The sequence below is a fragment of the Schistocerca serialis genome, chromosome 7, assembly GCF_023864345.2.
Source record: "Schistocerca serialis cubense isolate TAMUIC-IGC-003099 chromosome 7, iqSchSeri2.2, whole genome shotgun sequence".
Taxonomy (NCBI): domain Eukaryota; kingdom Metazoa; phylum Arthropoda; class Insecta; order Orthoptera; family Acrididae; genus Schistocerca; species Schistocerca serialis.
The window spans coordinates 309,393,376-309,414,266 of record NC_064644.1 but is presented as its reverse complement, the minus strand read 5'-3'; the positions used below and the strand labels follow the sequence as shown (position 1 = coordinate 309,414,266).

The window sequence follows — 20,891 nt, the reverse complement described above, 5'->3', positions numbered from 1 at the left end:
AAAAAGATATTGTAATCTTGTCAAGTAAAGACATGGTCAGAGTCCATGGTTTCTGTATGAAATCAATTGTTGATTATATACAGCAACCAGCCACGAATTGGTTTTAGGTTACTAAGAAACTAGCGTTACCAGTTTAGAATTTTTCATGATTCATCCTCAGATGGCTTTCATGCTTTCATCAAAACAGATGATACATAGATTTCCTGTGAAATGTCCTTCTGGTGCATTTGTTTTTTCAGTTTTCTTCTAACGAAATATATTCTCAAAGATAATTTCACAATCACTTATGTTGATTGCACTGTGAACCACTTTCTTTTGGCCAGAAAATGAATTTACAATGTGCACCATGTTTTGATTCACAAAATACAAAATCAAATATATTGTGAAAAATTCAAAATGGGCAAAAAGTAACCTAAAGTGCCTGGTTGCTGTACACCTTCAACAATTTATAACAAGTTATTTATGATAAGGCATTGCCTGTGTTGGTAAGAAGAATGACGTAGAATTCCTGGGTCATGCATGAATAGCCAAAGCAGTTAAGGAAAGTGGGAATCTGGGTTCGAGTACCGGTCTGGCACAGGTTTTCATTGTCATTATTTCCTTAAACAGCTGATGGTTGTTTGTATTCACAACTGTAGATACAATTCATGTGTAACAAGTTGTTCTAGTGATGGTTGGCATTTTTGGAATCAGAAAAATCTGGACTACTAATGCATGGTGCTGAATTTAGGAAATGATCACTATTTAAGATCAGAAATGTTTGAATATGAAAACCTTTTGACATACCAAGTTTTTGGAAAAAGTAAAATGATTGTTGGAAAGAGGAGAATGTGAGCTCTTAAGTGAATTGTTTTGATTATAAATAAACAGCTATATTCTCAATGAAAATTTCATCTTCGCCTGCAAGTCATGGATATACCTTTAAAGACCATGTTTACCCAAAAGTCAAATGTGCTGTTATTCTCCGCAGTCTGAAAACTATCCAGTGAGTGATAAATTTTAATGAAATAAAGCATGAATGAAATGTTAGCTACACTCCTGGAAATGGAAAAAAGAACACATTGACACCGGTGTGTCAGACCCACCATACTTGCTCCGGACACTGTGAGAGGGCTGTACAAGCAATGATCACACGCACGGCACAGCGGACACACCAGGAACTGCGGTGTTGGCCGTCGAATGGCGCTAGCTGCGCAGCATTTGTGCACCGCCGCCGTCAGTGTCAGCCAGTTTGCCGTGGCATACGGAGCTCCATCGCAGTCTTTAACACTGGTAGCATGCCGCGACAGCGTGGACGTGAACCGTATGTGCAGTTGACGGACTTTGAGCGAGGGCGTATAGTGGGCATGCGGGAGGCCGGGTGGACGTACCGCCGAATTGCTCAACACGTGGGGCGTAAGGTCTCCACAGTACATCGATGTTGTCGCCAGTGGTCGGCGGAAGGTGCACGTGCCCGTCGACCTGGGACTGGACCGCAGCGACGCACGGATGCACGCCAAGACCGTAGGATCCTACGCAGTGCCGTAGGGGACCGCACCGCCACTTCCCAGCAAATTAGGGACACTGTTGCTCCTGGGGTATCGGCGAGGACCATTCGCAACCGTCTCCATGAAGCTGGGCTACGGTCCCGCACACCGTTAGGCCGTCTTCCGCTCACGCCCCAACATCGTGCAGCCCGCCTCCAGTGGTGTCGCGACAGGCGTGAATGGAGGGACGAATGGAGACGTGTCGTCTTCAGTGATGAGAGTCGCTTCTGCCTTGGTGCCAATGATGGTCGTATGCGTGTTTGGCGCCGTGCAGGTGAGCGCCACAATCAGGACTGCATACGACCGAGGCACACAGGACCAACACCCGGCATCATGGTGTGGGGAGCGATCTCCTACACTGGCCGTACACCACTGGTGATCGTCGAGGGGACACTGAATAGTGCACGGTACATCCAAACCGTCATCGAATCCATCGTTCTACCATTCCTAGACCGGCAAGGGAACTTGCTGTTCCATCAGGACAATGCACGTCCGCATGTATCCCGTGCCACCCAACGTGCTCTAGAAGGTGTAAGTCAACTACCCTGGCCAGCAAGATCTCCGGATCTGTCCCCCAGTGAGCATGTTTGGGACTGGATGAAGCGTCGTCTCACGCAGTCTGCACGTCCAGCACGAACGCTGGTCCAACTGAGGTGCCAGGTGGAAATGGCATGGCAAGCCGTTCCACAGGACTACATCCAGCATCTCTACGATCGTCTCCATGGGAGAATAGCAGCCTGCATTGCTGCGAAAGGTGGATATACACTTTACTAGTGCCGACATTGTGCATGCTCTGTTGCCTGTGTCTATGTGCCTGTGGTTCTGTCAGTGTGATCATGTGATGTATCTGACCCCAGGAATGTGTCAATAAAGTTTCCCCTTCCTGGGACAATGAATTCACGGTGTTCGTATTTCAATTTCCAGGAGTGTATTTACTGTAAGTATTCTTTATCTGCTTTTAACAAAATGTAATCATAAAAGAAAAATTTATATTAATTTTAGGAGAGGTATAAGAGTATAAGAGCAGGTATGATAGTCCCACCTTGCTTTGTTGCAATGCTTCAAGCTAACTATTGTAATCATCACTTTAGAACCACACCATTTAATCAATACAAATAAACTTCTGCAACAAAAAATTATCTAATATTCCATTAAAACAAACAGTTATAGTTCTTTGTGGAACTTGATGTAAACTAAAATAGAATTAATATGAGAGATTTCCTTCAAAGTCCAAGTACTACTAGTACATTGTGCACTTGTTTAGTAAGTTGGATTCTAATCAGACTTCTGTTAAACCTAGCAGTGGTGGAAACCACACAATGCTAGTTCATAGTACTACACACATAGTGAACTGTCAAAGCAGCTGTCCACTGGTAGAAGCGAGATGGGTTTCAGCAATCAAGGAAGATTCTACCACTAGGCAGCCTCATATTTGGCTGCTATGGAAATTAATATGACTGGCCAGCAAAATTTTCAGTGATCCCATCAGAAGTGCCCTTGTTGGATCTCTCTTTTCTATTTGCACATTGGTGAGGGGGTTACTAAACTAAATAATAATAATAATAAATACAGAATACCCCAGAAGACATGACAATGTAGCAAAAATAATACATCAACAACTTGCCATACAACATAAACTAATAAAACAACACGTTTCCACATACAAGTATGCACCACAAAATGTACTGGAGAATGATGAATACAAATAATACAAATTATACTGGAACATAACCATTATAACAGATAAAACAACACCACATAACAAACCTGACATCATACTCACCAATAAAAAGAAGAAATTAACACAACTAATCGAAATATCCATACCCAACACAACAAATATACAGAAGAAAACAAGAGAAAAAATTGAAAAATACATCCAGCTGGCTGAGGAAGTCAAAGACATGTGGCATCAGGATGAAGTTGACATCATACCAATTCTACTATCAACTACAGGAGTCATACCACACAGTATCCACCAGTACATCAATGCAGTACAGCTACATCCAAGCGTATATATACAACTACAGAAATCTGTGATTATTGATACATGTTCAAATACCCGAAAGTTCCTAAATGCAATATAACATATACCAAACAGTTAAAAGGAAGTCACACTTGATCAAGGCCCGCGTCACTTTCCATTTTTGACCAGACATAACGTCTGAGAAGAGAAAGAAGAAATAATAATAATAATAATAATAATAATAATAATAATAATAATAATAATAATAATCTTTCCTAGGAAGGACCACCACCAAGTTAGTTTTCAACTTGAAAACCAGACATGATGATAACACAAGGAATGAATCCACTACCCCGGGCACCAGTCGCAAGGCTGGGTTTACCTGGTCATCGGATTCCGGGGGACCAGGAGCATCATGTTACACCTAAGGTTGAGAACCAGACGACATCCAGATTATTACACACAAAACAAAGACACTTCATCAGTACACTTAATACTAATACTCTCTTCAAACTGGGCAAGATCAAACAACTTAGAGACATGCTGCAAAAATTCCAGATCAAAAGCCTTGCAACCTAGGAAACACGATTTACGGATGAAAACCATATTGACACAGACAACTGCAGGATCTACAAAGGAAAACCAGCAATTAAAACTAATGAGAAAGGTCTCAAACAGTTTGGTACAGCATTTGTAGTCCACAAATCTATCAGCGACTCTGTCATTGACTTCCAGTCTGCCTCAGAATGTATATCAACGCTCTCTGTCAAATCGGCCAACAAAGCATATACCTTGATCAACGCACACGCACCCACAAATAATTATAACTAGAAGAATCCCCAAAAAATGGATGACTTCTGGAATGACCTTGAAGAGACGACAAACAAAATTCCCAAACACCATGTAATAATCTTGTTAGGTGACTTTAATGCACAATTAGGCAAAGAGAAAAAATACAGAAAAATCACCGGAATCCATACAGCTCACAAGAGAACTAACAAGAATGTGGAAAGATTGATAAACTTATGCGAAAATTTTGGCCTCATAATTATGTCAACACAATTTAAAAAACCCAACAAGAAACTGTATACTTGGAAGTCGCCCAACACAATGTTGGATGAATTCCAGATAGACCATGTGGCCATCTCCAAGAGTAACACAACAGAAATTCTGAATGTGAAAATGAGAAGAGGATTTTTTGAATCAGACCACCATCTTTTACAGATGAAGACCAGATTACAACCTAATAGAAAAAAGCCAAAACTAAACAAAGTGCTGAGACCAGACCCCGAATACATAAAACTCAAGAAGGAAAACATCTTACAGGAAATCAGTCAGACAAACACCACAAACTGGACAGAACTTGTGGACGTCCTCAAATCCGCGATGAAATTGGGTCAACCCCCGAGAAGGAGAAAACACAAGTGGTGGAATATAATATGTGACCAAGCAATAGAAGAAAGGACCAATGCCTGGAAAAACTGCAATAGTCACAAAACATCAGAAAAATGGCAACAATTTCTAGTAATCCGAAAACAATTCAGAGGGAAAAAAGAAATTATGATAAACGGCGACTAGATGAGATAGAACAAGACTTTAAGAAGAACAACACCAGGAATTTGTATAAGACGTTTAAAGAACATATTGCAGGATACCAGCCACCCAATCTTTGCTTCAAGAAACCGGATGGTTCACTAGAAACTAACACGAAGAATAACTGCCAAATCCTCGCAGACTATTTCAACAAACTTCTCAACAGCGAAAGACCTACAGAGGATATTCACTACCAGACATCTACACCAAATCCCGACGCTAAACCACCAACCATCAATGAAATAGCAGAAATTATCAAGACACTAAAAAACAATAGAGCCCCAGGAGAAGATGGAATTATTGCAGAACTATGGAAGTTAAATGATGAAAGATTAACAGGCAAAATCCACAAAATCATATTAAACATTTAGGAAACAGAACAGATCCCTTCTGAATGGAAATGTGCACTCATCCATCCACTCCACAAAAAAGGGCACAAAACTGAACCAAATAATTACAGGGGTATCTCACTCGTGCCGGTCACATATAAAATCCTATCAAAAGTTCTCATGAATAGATTAGAAGAACAAGCTGACCCACAAATAGGAGAATACCAGGCTGGTTTTCCCAAGGGACGATCCTGCATAGAACAGATCTGGAATCTGAAAATGATTCTCCAGATGAGAAACACCCGAAACACAGTGGTCACTTTTGCAGATTTAAAAAGGCCTACGACTCAATAGACAGAGTAGCATTCTGCAACATGCTGGAAGAATTCAGCATTGACAGAAAGACAAGAACAATCATTCGGCAAACATTAACTGACACAGTCTCCAAGGTCAAATTTATGAGGGATATCTCTGAGCCATTTGAAATCCAAACTGGAGTGTGACAGGGTGACGTACTTTCACCATTACTCTTTAATATCATTCTTGAAAAAATTATCAGGACATGGGAAATAGAAGTCAATGGAATCCAAATTGGCATTAGAAAAGATAATAGATTCAATGTGAAGTGTTTAGCTTTTGCAGATGATCTTGCAATCCTCACAAATAATACGAGGGCAGTTCAATAAGTAATGCAACACATTTTTTTTCTGAAACAGGGGTTGTTTTATTCAGCATTGAAATACACCAGGTTATTCCCCAATCTTTTAGCTACACAACACTATTTTTCGACGTAATCTCCATTCAATGCTACGGCCTTACGCCACCTTGAAATGAGGGCCTGTATGCCTGCACGGTACCATTCCACTGGTCGATGTCGGAGCCAACGTCGTACTGCATCAATAACTTCTTCATCATCTGCGTAGTGCCTCCCACGGATTGCGTCCTTCATTGGGCCAAACATATGGAAATCCGACGATGCGAGATCGGGGCTGTAGGGTGCATGAGGAAGAACAGTCCACTGAAGTTTTGTGAGCTCCTCTCGGGTGCGAAGACTTGTGTGAGGTCTTGCGTTGTCATGAAGAAGGAGAAGTTGATTCAGATTTTTGTGCCTACGAACACGCTGAAGTCGTTTCTTCAATTTCTGAAGAGTAGCACAATACACTTCAGAGTTGATCGTTTGACCATGGGGAAGGACATCGAACAGAATAACCCCTTCAGCGTCCCAGAAGAATGTAACCATGACTTTACCGGCTGAGGGTATGGCTTTAAACTTTTTCTTGGTAGGGGAGTGGGTGTGGCGCCACTCCATTGATTGCCGTTTTGCTTCAGGTTCGAAGTGATGAACCCATGTTTCATCGCCTGTAACAATCTTTGACAAGAAATTGTCACCCTCAGCCACATGACGAGCAAGCAATTCCGCACAGATGGTTCTCCTTTGCTCTTTATGGTGTTCGGTTAGACAACGAGGGACCCAGTGGAAACAAACTTTTGAATATCCCAACTGGTGAACAGTTGTGACAGCATTACCAGCAGAGATGTCAAGTTGAGCACTGAGTTGTTTGATGGTGATCCGTCGATCATCTCGAACGAGTATGTTCGCACGTTCCGCCATTGCAGGAGTCACAGCTGTGCACGGCCGGCCCGCACGCGGGAGATCAGACAGTCTTGCTTGACCTTGCGGCGATGATGACACACGCTTTGCCCAACGATTCACCGTGCTTTTGTCCACTGCTAGATCACCGTAGACATTCTGCAAGCGCCTATGAATATCTGAGATGCCCTGGTTTTCCGCCAAAAGAAACTCGATCACTGCCCATTGTTTGCAATGCACATCCGTTACAGACGCCATTTTAACAGCTCCATACAGCGCTGCCACCTGTTGGAAGTCAATGAAACTATACGAGACGAAGCGGGAATGTTTGAAAATATTCCACAAGAAATTTCCGGTTTTTTCAACCAAAATTGGCCGAGAAAAAAAATGTGTTGCATTACTTATTGAACTGCCCTCGTAGAAACGAAGCCACAATCGCCATATAGAAGTTACGTGAAATTGCACAAAGAACTGGCCTGCAAATTTCATATGAGAAAACCCAGTACATAGAAAGAGTGCCACAAGACAAATTGCCTATTGTGACAACCCATGGGAAAATCGTACAAGTACCACATTTTAAGTACCTGGGAGAAATCATCCAGCCATCAGGGATCAACCTAAAGGTCAATGAGGAAAGAATAAAAAACTACAGAAAGCATATAAACTCACGTGGAATTATTATAACAAAAAGTCCATATCCATTAACGCAAAATTGAGGCACTACAACACTGTCGTACTTCCGGAGGCACTGTATGCATCTGAAACAACACAAATAAGTGGGCAAACTAAAATTAAAGGAATAGAGAAACAAGAAAAGAAAATTCTTAGGAAAATTTTTGGCCCGATACAAGAGCAAGGAATTTGGAAGAAGAGACCAACATCAGAATTATATAAATACACAGACATGATTACGGATACAATAAGGAAAAGAAGAATGCAGTTCTATGAACATATCCACAGGATGAATGAAAACCGTGGAAAAACAAAATGCATAAAAGAAGTTGAAGAGGACCTCAAGACAAGCGCACACAACAGTAAACAATGCAGAAAATAGAACTGAATTCAGGAACATCATCAAAAAACATACTTGAAGCATGTTCCTGCGAGGATTTCTCATATACTTGAAGTTATTGCACAGTGATATGGAACGGTGACAAAGAGTGGTAATGAAGAAATTTCCAGAAGCAGCAAAATGTTATGTTACGGAATTGATGATAAAATTCTAAAGCCTAGCTGAATTTGTAGTATTTACCAACAAGTGATATGGCAACCCAAAATTTCAGCTTGACCCCTGAAAACTAGAAAAATAAAAATTGATCTGACATACAACAAAAATTAGCTCTGGGAAATCTGAAATTTCAGTCCGGAAAACTTAGAGAAATCTTTTGTTGCATATGTAGCTACGGTGTGAGCTTCTGTCGCTGTTGCTTTGATACTACTTCCTTTCTTCCACGTGTAAGTGCTATTTTCTATTTTTCTGTGATTGCTACTTCATTTATCTGGTTTGGTCGTGGGCATTGCCACCATCTCTGAGTCCGGAATTGATAATAAAACCACAGTTAACAAAGAACTGTGTCTTGCAAAAATGTGCAGTGTGTCCACAAGCTATGATATAAATTCATGAAGGTGATTGATAAATGTGTGTAGAAAGTTTCATTTGTGCAATGTTTGTTCAGGGTAATATTTGGAAATGTGCAATGGCTAAGGGGCATACATAACAGCCACCACAAGACAACTTCTGTGTATCTCAAGCTCTAGCCAACTTGGCACTATGCTGGACAAAAGTGGGGAACAATGGCAGATTACTTATAACTTGTGCTGAGAGATACCCATCTTGTGTGATGGGAAAAATTGCTGATAAACTTATTTTTTTCACATTTACTTTCATCAGCATTTAATAAACACAGCACCATCTCATGCAAAGCCTTGTCATAGTTTGTGTATTCTTCTGATAAGTTTGTGTATTCTTCTGAGATGCTTATGCATTGTATGCAAGTAATGAAAACAAAGTTTCATACAGTAAGCAAGTTTAAAAGAAAACTGTATAAGCAGCTTCATAAAAGCTACGTCATATGTATGCAAACTATAAATCCAACTTTATAATAGCCAATTGACTTGATACATTGTATGCAGATAAGTTTCTCAATTGTTCAACATCACATTGCACACTCTCTTGGTGCTGTATTTTCATCTGTGGTTACTGTTTTGGGACATATTACACATGGATCATATTGAGAAGTATGGTCACATTTGAGTCCTTTTTACAGTTTTGGATGCATCTACAGTTGTGTGTTACTGTTCAAAACACTTTATTTAGACACTGTGTACCATTTTGCTTTTTTAATGAAACAAATATGTGCCGCTACTTTAAAAAGTTGCACAACCAAATTCACAGATCATGTTGACACTATGTAAGCACTCTATATTGAAGCTGTCTTTTAGTAAGTAGAATGTGAAAGGAAAGTAGAACAACTTGTATAACAGAACAAATGCAATGATGTGAACAGAATTACTGTATCATGTACTAATCATAATCTTTTACAGTTTGCAGCTACTGGCTAGTCTGTTTAAAACATAAGCGTCTCCATCTTTTCCTGTCCTGCCACCAAGTTTCTCCCTTCACTTTGTCCTAGCCTGCTCCTCTCTTCACCACACATTCCTTCACCCCAATGATCCATCAGTGTGTCATATTGTTTAGGTCTGTTGTCTCCTATTCTGTTGTCTTGTGCACAGGCTTTTCTTTCACTATTCACTGTCTCATTCCTTGTTCTACTGAGCAGGGTAGCACAGGGGTTAGCACACTGGCCTCACATTCAGGAGGACGACGGTTCAAACCCGTGTCCGACCATCCTGATGTAGGTTTTCCATGAGTTTCCTAAATCGCTTCAGGAAAATGCTGGGATGGTTCCTTTGAAAGAGTACAGCCGACTTCCTTCCCCATCCTTCCCTAATCAGATGGGACTGATGACCTTGCTGTTTGGTCCCCTCCCCCAAATCAAGCAACCAGCCAATCAGTCCTTATTCTGCCCATTCTAATTAGTCATATTCTACTTCTTTAAAATTTGGCTTGCAAACCTGTTTCCTGCTCTCCTGCCTTTTCTTCATTACCCACAATTTTGATGGATACATAAATATTGGAGCGTTATACGCTAGGTATAACATTGGCATCTATTTTGGTGGTACATCCTTTCTCGAGATCAGGTTCCTTAACACTGCAGGAATCCATGTGCCTGCCTTCCCCTTTCACTGCTGTTATCATTCCTTCCATAACCTTCTATTACACTCCCAAGGGTACTTGAAACATTCCACTTTCTTTAGTACCTGCACTCTAATACTTGTATCCACTGCTACTCGCCTGTTATTCTTCAAAGTCACCATCACTTCATACTTCTTTGCATTAAACTTCAATCCATACAATCCTACCACTTCTTCCCATTCATTTTCCAGTCCTCACACCATTAAATTATCTGCAGACACCATTGCTTTCGTATTTTCATTCCCTCTTCAATCTGCACTTGTCACCTCATCCATAATGGTGATGAAAAGTACAGAGAATAGTGCACTCCCTTGCTTCAGCCCTCTGTCATCTCTCCTACTTTTACACAACTCACACTTCCTTGATTCATTTCCTTTATTCTTCTTGTAGTCAACTTTCCAATCCCCCCCCCCCCCCTTTTTTTTTTTGAAGAGTCTCCAAGGTGCTACTTTTTTCACTCTGTTGTTGTTGTGGTCTTCAGTCCTGAGACTGGTTTGATGCAGCTCTCCATGCTACTTTATCCTGTGCAAGCTTCTTCATCTCCCAGTACCTACTGCAACCTACATCCTTCCGAATCTGCTTAGTGTATTCAGCTCTTGGTCTCCCTCTACGATTTTTACCCTCCACGCTGCCCTCCAATAGTAAATTGGTGATCCCTCGATGTCTCAGAACATGTCCTACCAACCAATCCCTTCTTCTAGTCAAGTAGCGCCACAAGCTCCTCTTCTCCCCAATTCTACTCAATACCTCCTCATTAGTTATGGGGTCTACCCATCTAATCTTCAGCATTCGTCCGTAGCACCACATTTTGAAATTTTCTATTCTCTTCTTGTCCAAACTATTTATCGTCCACGTTTCACTTCCATACATGGGTACACTCCATACAAATACTTTCAGAAACGAATTCCTGACACTTAAATCTATACTCAATGTTAACAAATTTCTCTTCTTCAGAAACGCTTTCCTTGCCGTTGCCAGTCTACATTTTATATCCTCTCTACTTCGACCATCATCAGTGATTTTGCTCCCCAAATAGCAAAACTCCTTTACTATTTTAAGTGTGTCATTTCCTAATCTTAATTCCCTCAGCATCACCCGACTTAATTTGACTACATTCCATTGTCCTCGTTTTGCTTTTGTTGATATTCATCTTATACCCTCCTTTCAAGACCCTGCCCATTCCATTCAACTGCTCTTCCAAGTCCTTTGCTGTCTCTGACAGAATTACAATGTCATCGGCGAACCTCAAAGTTTTTATTTCTTCTCCATGGATTTTAATACCTACTCCGAACTTTTCTTTTGTTTCCTTTATTGCTTGCTCAATATACAGATTGAATAACATTGGTGATAGGCTACAACCCTGTCTCACTCCCTTCCCAACCACTGCTTCCCTTTCATACACCTCGACTCTTATAACTGCCATCTGGTTTCTGTACAAATTGTAAATAGCCTTTCGCTCCCTGTATTTTACCCCTGCCACCTTTAGAAGTCGTAGGGTCAGTATTGCCTCACGTGTTCCAACATTTCTACGGAATCCAAACTGATCTTCCCCGAGGTCGGCTTCTATCAGTTTTTCCATTCGTCTGTAAAGAATTCGCGTTAGTATTTTGCAGCTGTGACTTATTAAACGGATAGTTCGGTAATTTTCACATCTGTCAACACCTGCTTTCTTTGGGATTGGGATTATTCTATTCTTCTTGAAGTCTGAGGGTATTTTCCTGTCTCATACACCTTGCTCACCAGATGGTAGAGTTTTGTCAGGACTGGCTCTCCCAAGGCTGTCAGTAGTTCTAATGGAATGTTGTCTACTCCGGGGGCCTTGTTTCGACTCAGGTCTTTCAGTGCACTGTCAAACTCTTCACGCAATATCATATCTCCCATTTCATCTTCATCTACATCCTCTTCCATTTCCATAATTTTGTCCTCAAGTACATTGCCCTTGTATAGGCCCTCTATATACTCCTTCTACCTTTCTGCTTTCCCTTCTTTGCTTAGAACTGGGTTTCCTTTTGAGGTCTTGATATTCATGCAAGTGGTTCTCCTTTCTCCAAAGGTCTCTTTAATTTTCCTGTAGACAGTATCTATCTTACCCCTAGTAAGATAAGCCTCTACATCCTTACATTTGTCCTCTAGCCATCCTTGCTTAGCCATTTTACACTTCCTGTCGATGTCATTTTTGAGATGTTTGTATTCCTTTCTGCCTGCTTCATTTACTGCATTTTTATATTTTCTTCTTTCATCAATTAAATTCAATATTTCTTCTGTTACCCAAGGGTTTCTACTTGCCCTCGTCTTTTTACCTATTTGATCCTCTGCTGCCTTCACTATTTCATCCCTCAATTTTTCACTCCATCATACACTTTCTCAGTGTCCAGGAATGCAGCTACTAAATCCTTTCCATATTTTTAGTGTCTCTCATGGAGCCACATAACAGTAAAAATCGGACCACTGTTGACCTTTCTGGTCTAAACCCATCTTGTTCCTTTCTCAGTCCTCCTTGCCCACTAATTCTGAGATAGTTTCCTGCAACTGGCCCTATGATTCCCATTTTCCATTCTTCAGGTGTTCTCCTTTCTTTCCATACTGTCACATGACCTGATAGAGCCAATTCACTCGAACAATGCCAGCTGTTCTCACCATCTCCACACTTATTTCATACAATCCTGCTGCTTTTCTTTCTTTTATGGTCTTAATCACTTCTGATACTTCAGTCTAGGTTAGGTCCATCTCTGCATCCTCTACATTCTACAGCTCCTCATTTTTCTCTTCTATATTTCAATTAGGTTTCAGTAGCTCTTCAGAATATTCGTTCCACATCTCCTTCATTTCCTCCACATTCTCACTCGCCTTTATTTTTTTTCTTCTCTGATGGGCCAACTAAGGACCACCTGCCAATTTAAATTCACCATTTGATTCGTTGTTCTATTCTTTTCTTTTAGTATTTTTTAATCTGGTCACTATATTTTTTCCTTACCATCTTCTGACCACTTCAGACCAGTTTTTTTTTTCCCACTCTCCTACCTTGTAATACTTCCATACTCAATGATTATTCTCTAATACTTATTTGTCAGTTTTTTCAGCTTTTGTATTATTTTTTCTAAATTCTGGTGTGCTTCATAGATTTCAACTCATTGACCTCTTTATTGATTATCATGACTTTTCTATCCTGTGTCTCTTCATATCCTCAACCATTCCCTAGAGGATCTTCTTACTCCCCTCACTGTCCTCTTTCACCATTTTGCCCTCTCTTCTATCCAATTTCTCTTCTTTCCTGCTACCACTCTTTTAGCCACTGTCTTCTCAGTGTATTGTTTTCTTGCTTCCTCATTTATTTCGTGAAAACATATCTGGAATGCTGTTGAACCTTCCCAATTCCTCCTCTACTGACCGAGCAGCTGCCCTGCACATGCCTTCAAGAGCCTAAATTCCAACTTCTGCTAATACAGGATGATTCCATGACGATGATACAGACTATCAGGGTTGATGGAGAAGGAAAATGTATTTATTTGAGGTATGGGACTCTGGTGTGGAAACCCGAGCTGAAAGTTACAAGTGAAGATCATTCTGATGCCTCTGACTGTGGACCTCTTCTACTTCAAGCTCTTAGCTTCCCATATTGTGGAGGGGTTGATGTGGACCAGATCAAGGAAAAAATAAACATGGGCTCCAAATGCATACCTTAATAACTATGAGCACATGCTCAGTATATGTGACGTTTCACATTAGCAAAGATGAACAAGTGCTCTTAGCTCCTAAGGTATGCACTTCTGAGCTCCTGTTTATTGGATATTTTTCCTTGTTTTGGTTCATACAACCACCTCTCAAAATATGGAAAGCAAAGAGTTTGCAGTAGAAGAGGTCTGCTGTCAAAGATATCAGAACGATTTTCACATAACATTATACTCTTTTGTTTCTGGCCAGGCTCCCTTAACTCTAATTGAAAACATTTACCTATTTATTGGGTCAACATGCTTTAACATAAGACTACATACTTATATCTTTCTCCAGTCAGTAGTAACACTTCACAAATTCAACTACTTGTATTTCAAAGCATCAAAACAGCCCATTGTATGAAAGATAATTCAGATAAACTACAAATATTCCATTGTATGACACTTCAACCGTATTTGTTTTTGCACATAAGTAATAGTTTAAGTGCTGTACTTAGTCGTCTTAATATCAAGTGAGTCCAGTCTGCTTGTTAGTAACTTTGCAGCTCCACAACTCGCAGCAGACTGCTCTCCCCATGCACCCACCAACTCTTATTTTTGTAGCCACATTGCTGGTCACATCAAAAGCTGTCATTTGACACTGTTTATTGCTTGCCTGATAGAATGTTAGTGGAAAATGTTCTTACTAGTCCTTCTTCTTACAGAAACTTGAAATGTGTAGGTCAGTTCTAATAGATCTCTGGAGAAAATATTTTTTTGGTTAGTGTATAGTTTTGAAATGGTATTTCTCTGTTTCAGTGAGAATGCAATCAGACGTTAATGGAGAAGGAAGCTTGCCATGTGAAACAAAATATGTAAGGTGCTGATTATTTGCTGTATTTTAAAATGTTTATGAATGTTAAGTACCTTCTGGCAGAATATTTATTTCTACAAGTGATAAAGTTGATATTAAAGATGACAAAGTAAATGTACAGGTTATTCTAATTTAAAACTGATTAACTGCTCATAAAAATATATATTATATTATGTGATATGCTATAATAATTTTAAAATAAACAACTCATCCTTTGTAAAATATCGTTACATCTTGTGTTTTAATGAGTTTGAAGTGTGATTCTAGAAAACGACTTATCTGTACGTCTTGCCATTACAGATGTTGCCCTGTAAATAATGGTGATGAATTAATGTTTTGCAAGATTCGAGTAAATTTTGAATGTGTGTGTTTTAATCGGGCTACAGCAGACTGACAGAAATATGTAAAAATTAAAAGGCTTGTTAGTTTTCAAAGTGTTGAATACCTTATTGCGGTGAAATGTGGAGGGAAGGATTTTAAGAACTGGGACTTTGTATGGAATATGCATAAACATTATCTAGTATAAAACTGCTTGCTGTAAGACCTATATATTTCTGTCAGTGTGCTGGGAGTTGTTACCATTAAATGGGCTGAAGTTGATGGGTTTTGGGTTTTAAATTTAAAATATTTCCGAAACTAATAAAATTAATATATTAGGTTGTCTTTCAGAGTTTGGGTATTGAGCTCTAGTAATGAAAGTTTTGGTCTTTACTACTTTTTACTCTAACAGATCGTAAAATTAAAAAAACCTGATTATCTGTTATGCAATAATTGTGGGTTGTTTATGACTCTAGGCTGGCTTTGATTGCTCTGAAACTGTATCAGTAATTGAAAAATAAATCTGCCATAATAATTAAAGTTAATACTAACTCCAGAGTAATGTACAAAAAAAAGTTTAAGGATAAAAAAGGGGCCACAAATTTGCTTTGTGAAATTTCGGAGAAACGAACACTCTTCTTCATTAGCACTAAAGGCTGTCTGACCAGCGTGTGTTTTATCATGATGACTATGAATTGTTTTTACGGGTTCCTTTGGGAATTTTATAGCCTTGGATAACCTTGTTAATGCTTATTTTTCCATTTAAAATTTCAGTGGAACACAGTTCTAAAACATCCAGACTGTATTTATTCAGTTCACCCTATTCATTATTATACACATGCAGTATTTTCACACTGATAAGTCTTACAATCTTAACAGTATGAGGCAACAAACAGTATTAGGCACAAACAGAACTGCAATCTGTATAACAAATTCATAAGTTAACATACAGATATTTGCAAGAATGACTTCCTCACTCCACCACTAGACTGTTAAAAGACATTTGTTGGTGCATCCACTGCGTCACATTGTTGCTATGTTTATTATGTTACATTCTTGATGCATTCACGAATGTTTGTTCTTAAAAGAACTGCTTGAGAAAAGACAGTCAAGTCCATCCTGATTTCAGCAAGAATTTGCAAAGTTTTATTTATATGTCTATAAATAGGTAACAAAAATAGATTACCTTTTGTTACTGCTCTCGTTGTCATTGTGAAGGACCAATGCATGGTATACAGAAGATCTAGGCACACAAGTCGTTTTATGCCAGTAATACAAATAAAAGTTTCAGCTCAGTAAAAAAAGTTAAAAAGTCAGTACTTCTGAAAAGATTACTATTCAGATAGAGATTTGCAATACTGTACATCTAGCCATTGACATGAACAGTAAATATAATAACTAAAGTACAAGAATTTTAGTCGCCAATGTGGAGTTAATTTAATATAAAATGTTTTTTGAGCTTCTATGGCCAGCTTCAGCCCAGTCATCAACTTCACCCCATTTGGTGGTATATACATATTTTAGCCACCTTTATTGGTTATAGTTTACTTCTGGACAGTTCTCTTGTTTCCAGAAGGAGATTTTCACTCTGCAGCGGAGTGTGCGCAGAAGTAAAGCTGTGAGTACCGGGCGTGAGTCGTGCTTCGGTAGCTCAGATGGTAGAGCACTTGCCCGCGACAGGCAAAGGTCCCGAGTTCGAGTCTCGGTCGGGCACACAGTTTTAATCTGCCAGGAAGTTCTCTTGTTTGTCTATGCCTTTTCTGTTTACTTAGATTTAGTACATTGTTTATGTATTTATTGAAGTAAACATTTAACTTGAAAGTGTTGGTAATCTGTGTTGTGATACTTCATTGTCATTATTCATTGTTTCTTTATGTGAAAATGGATTCCTCACCTATATTTAGTGGAAAATTTGTTGCTCTAACATCATTAACTGTTGCCTTCAGTAGTGCAGATTGTATATTCTTTGGAAAGTTATTTTTAAAATGTTAAGTGCATCTATCTTTGAAATTAATGGCAGTATGTTTTAGAGTTGTTATGTATTATATCAGAGGCAGAATTGTCTTAGAATCATGGAATAGTATCAAAATGTGTTGTGATGCATAAACAAAATATTTATTTTAGGACAGACTACAGTATATAATAGTGATGGTGAAGTTACCTTGAAATATCTGAATTACAGTTTGACATCTTTGGAACACAGAATGACATCTTATTGAAGACAAATTTTAGACTGACAGAGGAAAACAAGATTTTTCGGTTACCGTGGGTATTTTCTAGAAAGATTAAAATGTTTATGTACTAAAAACACCAGTGAGAATGAGTAGCAGAAATTTGTAATAATACTGATGTTTTACTACTATCTTGTATGGAAATCTAACTTTTTCCATTTCATTAAAAAGGAATGCTTTGATGCCCATCCTGTAATTCATTCCTGTTAAATAATGTTTTCTTGTTTATTTACTATTTTTTGAAGAGAAAACAAAGTAGGTTTACATGTTTTAGGAATTAAATATTGTGTACTCAGTACAGTAGTGTGACATAGTTTTAATATTATGAATAATATTAAAACTGTCACACACTACACCATGTGGCTATGATAGTATTTGTGGACCATATGTATTGGAGATAGTTCAAGTCCTGATAAGTTGGGCCACCAGTTTATATGTTTTTATGAAAGCAATGCATTAGTGGTGAAAATGTGTAATTTCTATATTGTACCTCTTACACTTGGCATTTGAATATGAGGTGCCAAATTTTCTGTCCATGCTACAACCATGCTGATGATAAAGTGCTGAGCTTTGAAAGCTTTTTTAATTACATATGAAGATGTGAAACTTTCAGAAATATTAAAGAGCATATTTTGTGAAGAATTTTATTATTGGAAGCAGGATTTTAGTGTATTGTATTATTGTATTTTATCTTGCTATTTGATCTGTTTGATTTCCATAAATCGTATATAGGCTCATTGAACATGGGGTAATCAGATTACTGTGAGCAAACTCAGTGTACTGCAAGGAATATAGTGAAGTGCAGAATAGGGATCACATAAGCTCGGTTGTTAGACGTGTGCAGCTCAAGCATGTACACTTTTCCCCATTTTTAAAGGAGTCTGCTGGTAGTCGTGTATTTCCCGGTGGGAGGTGGATTAGAATATTGGTGATTATTTAAATTTGTTAGGATAACCCATACCCGTGGAAATTGGACTGCAAAATATCTAGTTCGTGTGGTGAGCGTGGTAGTGATATTACCAGATTCCTCTAGAGATTATGTTATCATATTTTATATATGTGTGTTTCATTGTTTTCAGAGCCTTATTATAGTATTGTTGTTACTGCATTGACGCACACGTAAGGATAATACAATAATATTCCTGATTGGTGATAAGTCCATATTCAGTAATTTCAATAACTGAGGGTTCTCAAAAATGTAAATAAGAATTCAACCATGTTATCTTGTGAAAATAATTTATTCCACTATCCTTGGACTAACAGAACCCCGGTGCTTCCGTGGTGAACTTCGATACCATGTAAGAGATTTGTAACAAAAATACACAGTTGTATTTCTTTGTGTCAACAAAATACAGAAACTGTTGGGTTTCCTTGTGACAGAGCGGCAGTTGCTTTAGTGTGATGTCTAATCGTCTGTGTGAAACTACACATTGCAGTAGACAGTTTACTTCCACTTTGGATGGTTGACGCTGTAAGACTGTGCTTATTTTGCAGTGAAGTTAATTTTAACATTTCTGTAATCGATCTTCAATCAAAATGATTCAATATTGAAAATTTTTTGAAACAGAAGGTCCTGTTAATTCAATTTTGAAAGCTTCAAGGTGCTTTACTTTCTTATTTTTGGTGTGATTATAGCTTTATTAAGCACACAGGTAATAAAACACATGAGAAGAAGCATGTCTGTTGTAAAAATCCTTTTACTGGCAAAAATTATTTTGGCATTGAGTACTGTATACATACACGAATTCATATGAAATATTCGTTTTTTTCTTATAACCAGTACTGTGAATGTCATTGTGAAGTTTCTTTACATGTGCTGATAGTATTGAGGATTTGGTGCTGCTGCAGTCCAGATGAACTTGCCATCCATTGTGTAACTCTGTAATAAATTTTACTATTTTGCTATGTATTTAGTGCACATATTTGTAGCTGTTAAAGTTACAAATGACTCTTCATTACTTGGTGTAAAGAAAGTAGCAGGAAGTCCTCAAACTATGTATCACTGTGAATTTATTTTACAGTTTATATTTAACAATAGCAAGGTTACTTGACTATTGTGAGGAACAGGATTTGTCAGTATGATGATAAAATTTTTACTACTGATTTGGATATTGATGGAAATGCACTAACATCATTGTCTGTTTGTTGTTGATATTTGGAATGTTGAGTAAGAACAAATATCATTTGTACATATAACAAATAATGCTAACAACTTTACTTTAAATTGTACCTGATCAAATATGGTGCTGCATTTATAATCTCTTTGTAGCACCTGTGCCAGAATTTCCTCAAGTAGTATATGTCAATTTTGAGATACCAAAAGATAACAAAAATCTAAAATAAATAATAATTCATGACTTGTTTAAGATAAAGCAACTAACCACCTATTTCATTGTTTGCACAGTTTCACATCTCCCAAATGACATAAGTTTTTATCATTTCTTTGTTTAGGGTGTTTTTCTTTCCATCTCTACTGTTTTAATGTTAACGGCTTTTGTGCTTCTTGTCTGTGAAACTGACCAAGAATATTTTAGAATATTAAAATGGAAGTTTTTTGTAATGGCTTTTGTTCTTTAACCTCTCACTGAGTTATCAGATAGCCTTGCAAAATGTAAACATTGTGATGCTTGTATTGTTTTCAGGCATCTCTTTGTTTGGCAACAAAAAATTTTCACTGATAGCATACTTAACAATAAACCATGCACAAAAATGACAAGTTCTTAAAATACAACAAACTCTGTTAACATGTAAATGATGCTGTGCCAAATTAAAGTAAAAAAAATTAATCCAACTTTTCAGGACAGTTAAGCTATTTATATGACCCTGTCTCCTCCTCTTTTCACAATGTGTGAATCAGTTCTGTGAGACTGTTCTTAAAGTGGAACTAGTTGACCGTCCAGAGAGACTTCTGATCTCACACAGGTACGTCCCCATACAGAGCTAAAGATTTGACTCACCTAAGTTTAATTGGGTGGGGAGAGTCTTGTCCTGTTTTTCTGGCCTAGTCTGAATTTAAATTATGCTGCAAAATAATTATATTTTGGATGATACAGTTATCTGTGATGAGAATCTCCCAGTTTCCTTTATGTTGTTACTTGTACATATGTCTGTCCTGTTACTTTAATATTTTTGAAATTTACGTAAAATTCTAGGATTGTTTTGTGCCACTGTTCTTGTGATTGTTATTTGAATGTACAAAATGCAGAAAATGGAATAAATAACCTTTATTATCATAAAATAATGTTAAATCAGTGTATTCGTTTTCTAAAGTTGTGACATAGCATCGTGGATTCTTCCCACGCATTAAGTTTTTTCTACTAATAAATAACCAACTGTTTTTCTAATTTTTATCTTATTTTCAATGCATTTATCTGTTGGCATGTGACACCTACATGAATCTGTCTAGATCTTATTTAGATTTAATTTCATGTGAATTTCTTGCCTAGGATATTGTTTTGGTTATTCTGTTTACAGTGATTTAATTAGTTTTCATTAGAACAATCATAATTTGAAAATATAATTAATGTCAGTACGAGAGTTTATCACATACACAATCC

At 38.1% G+C, this 20,891-nt stretch overlaps 1 protein-coding gene across 2 annotated transcripts in view; it reads left to right on the top strand.

The window, feature by feature from the left end:
• LOC126413318 (FHIP family protein AGAP011705-like) overlaps positions 1–20,678 on the top strand; it is a 244,294-nt gene extending 223,616 nt beyond the window's left edge. For both annotated transcript variants that reach the window (XM_050083218.1, XM_050083217.1), the window contains exon 13: positions 14,731–20,678. In XM_050083218.1, coding sequence (XP_049939175.1) covers positions 14,731–14,733 — 3 coding nt within the window. In that variant the 3' untranslated portion in view covers positions 14,734–20,678. The remainder of the gene's footprint in view (positions 1–14,730) is intronic.
• Positions 20,679–20,891: the final 213 nt, after the last annotated feature.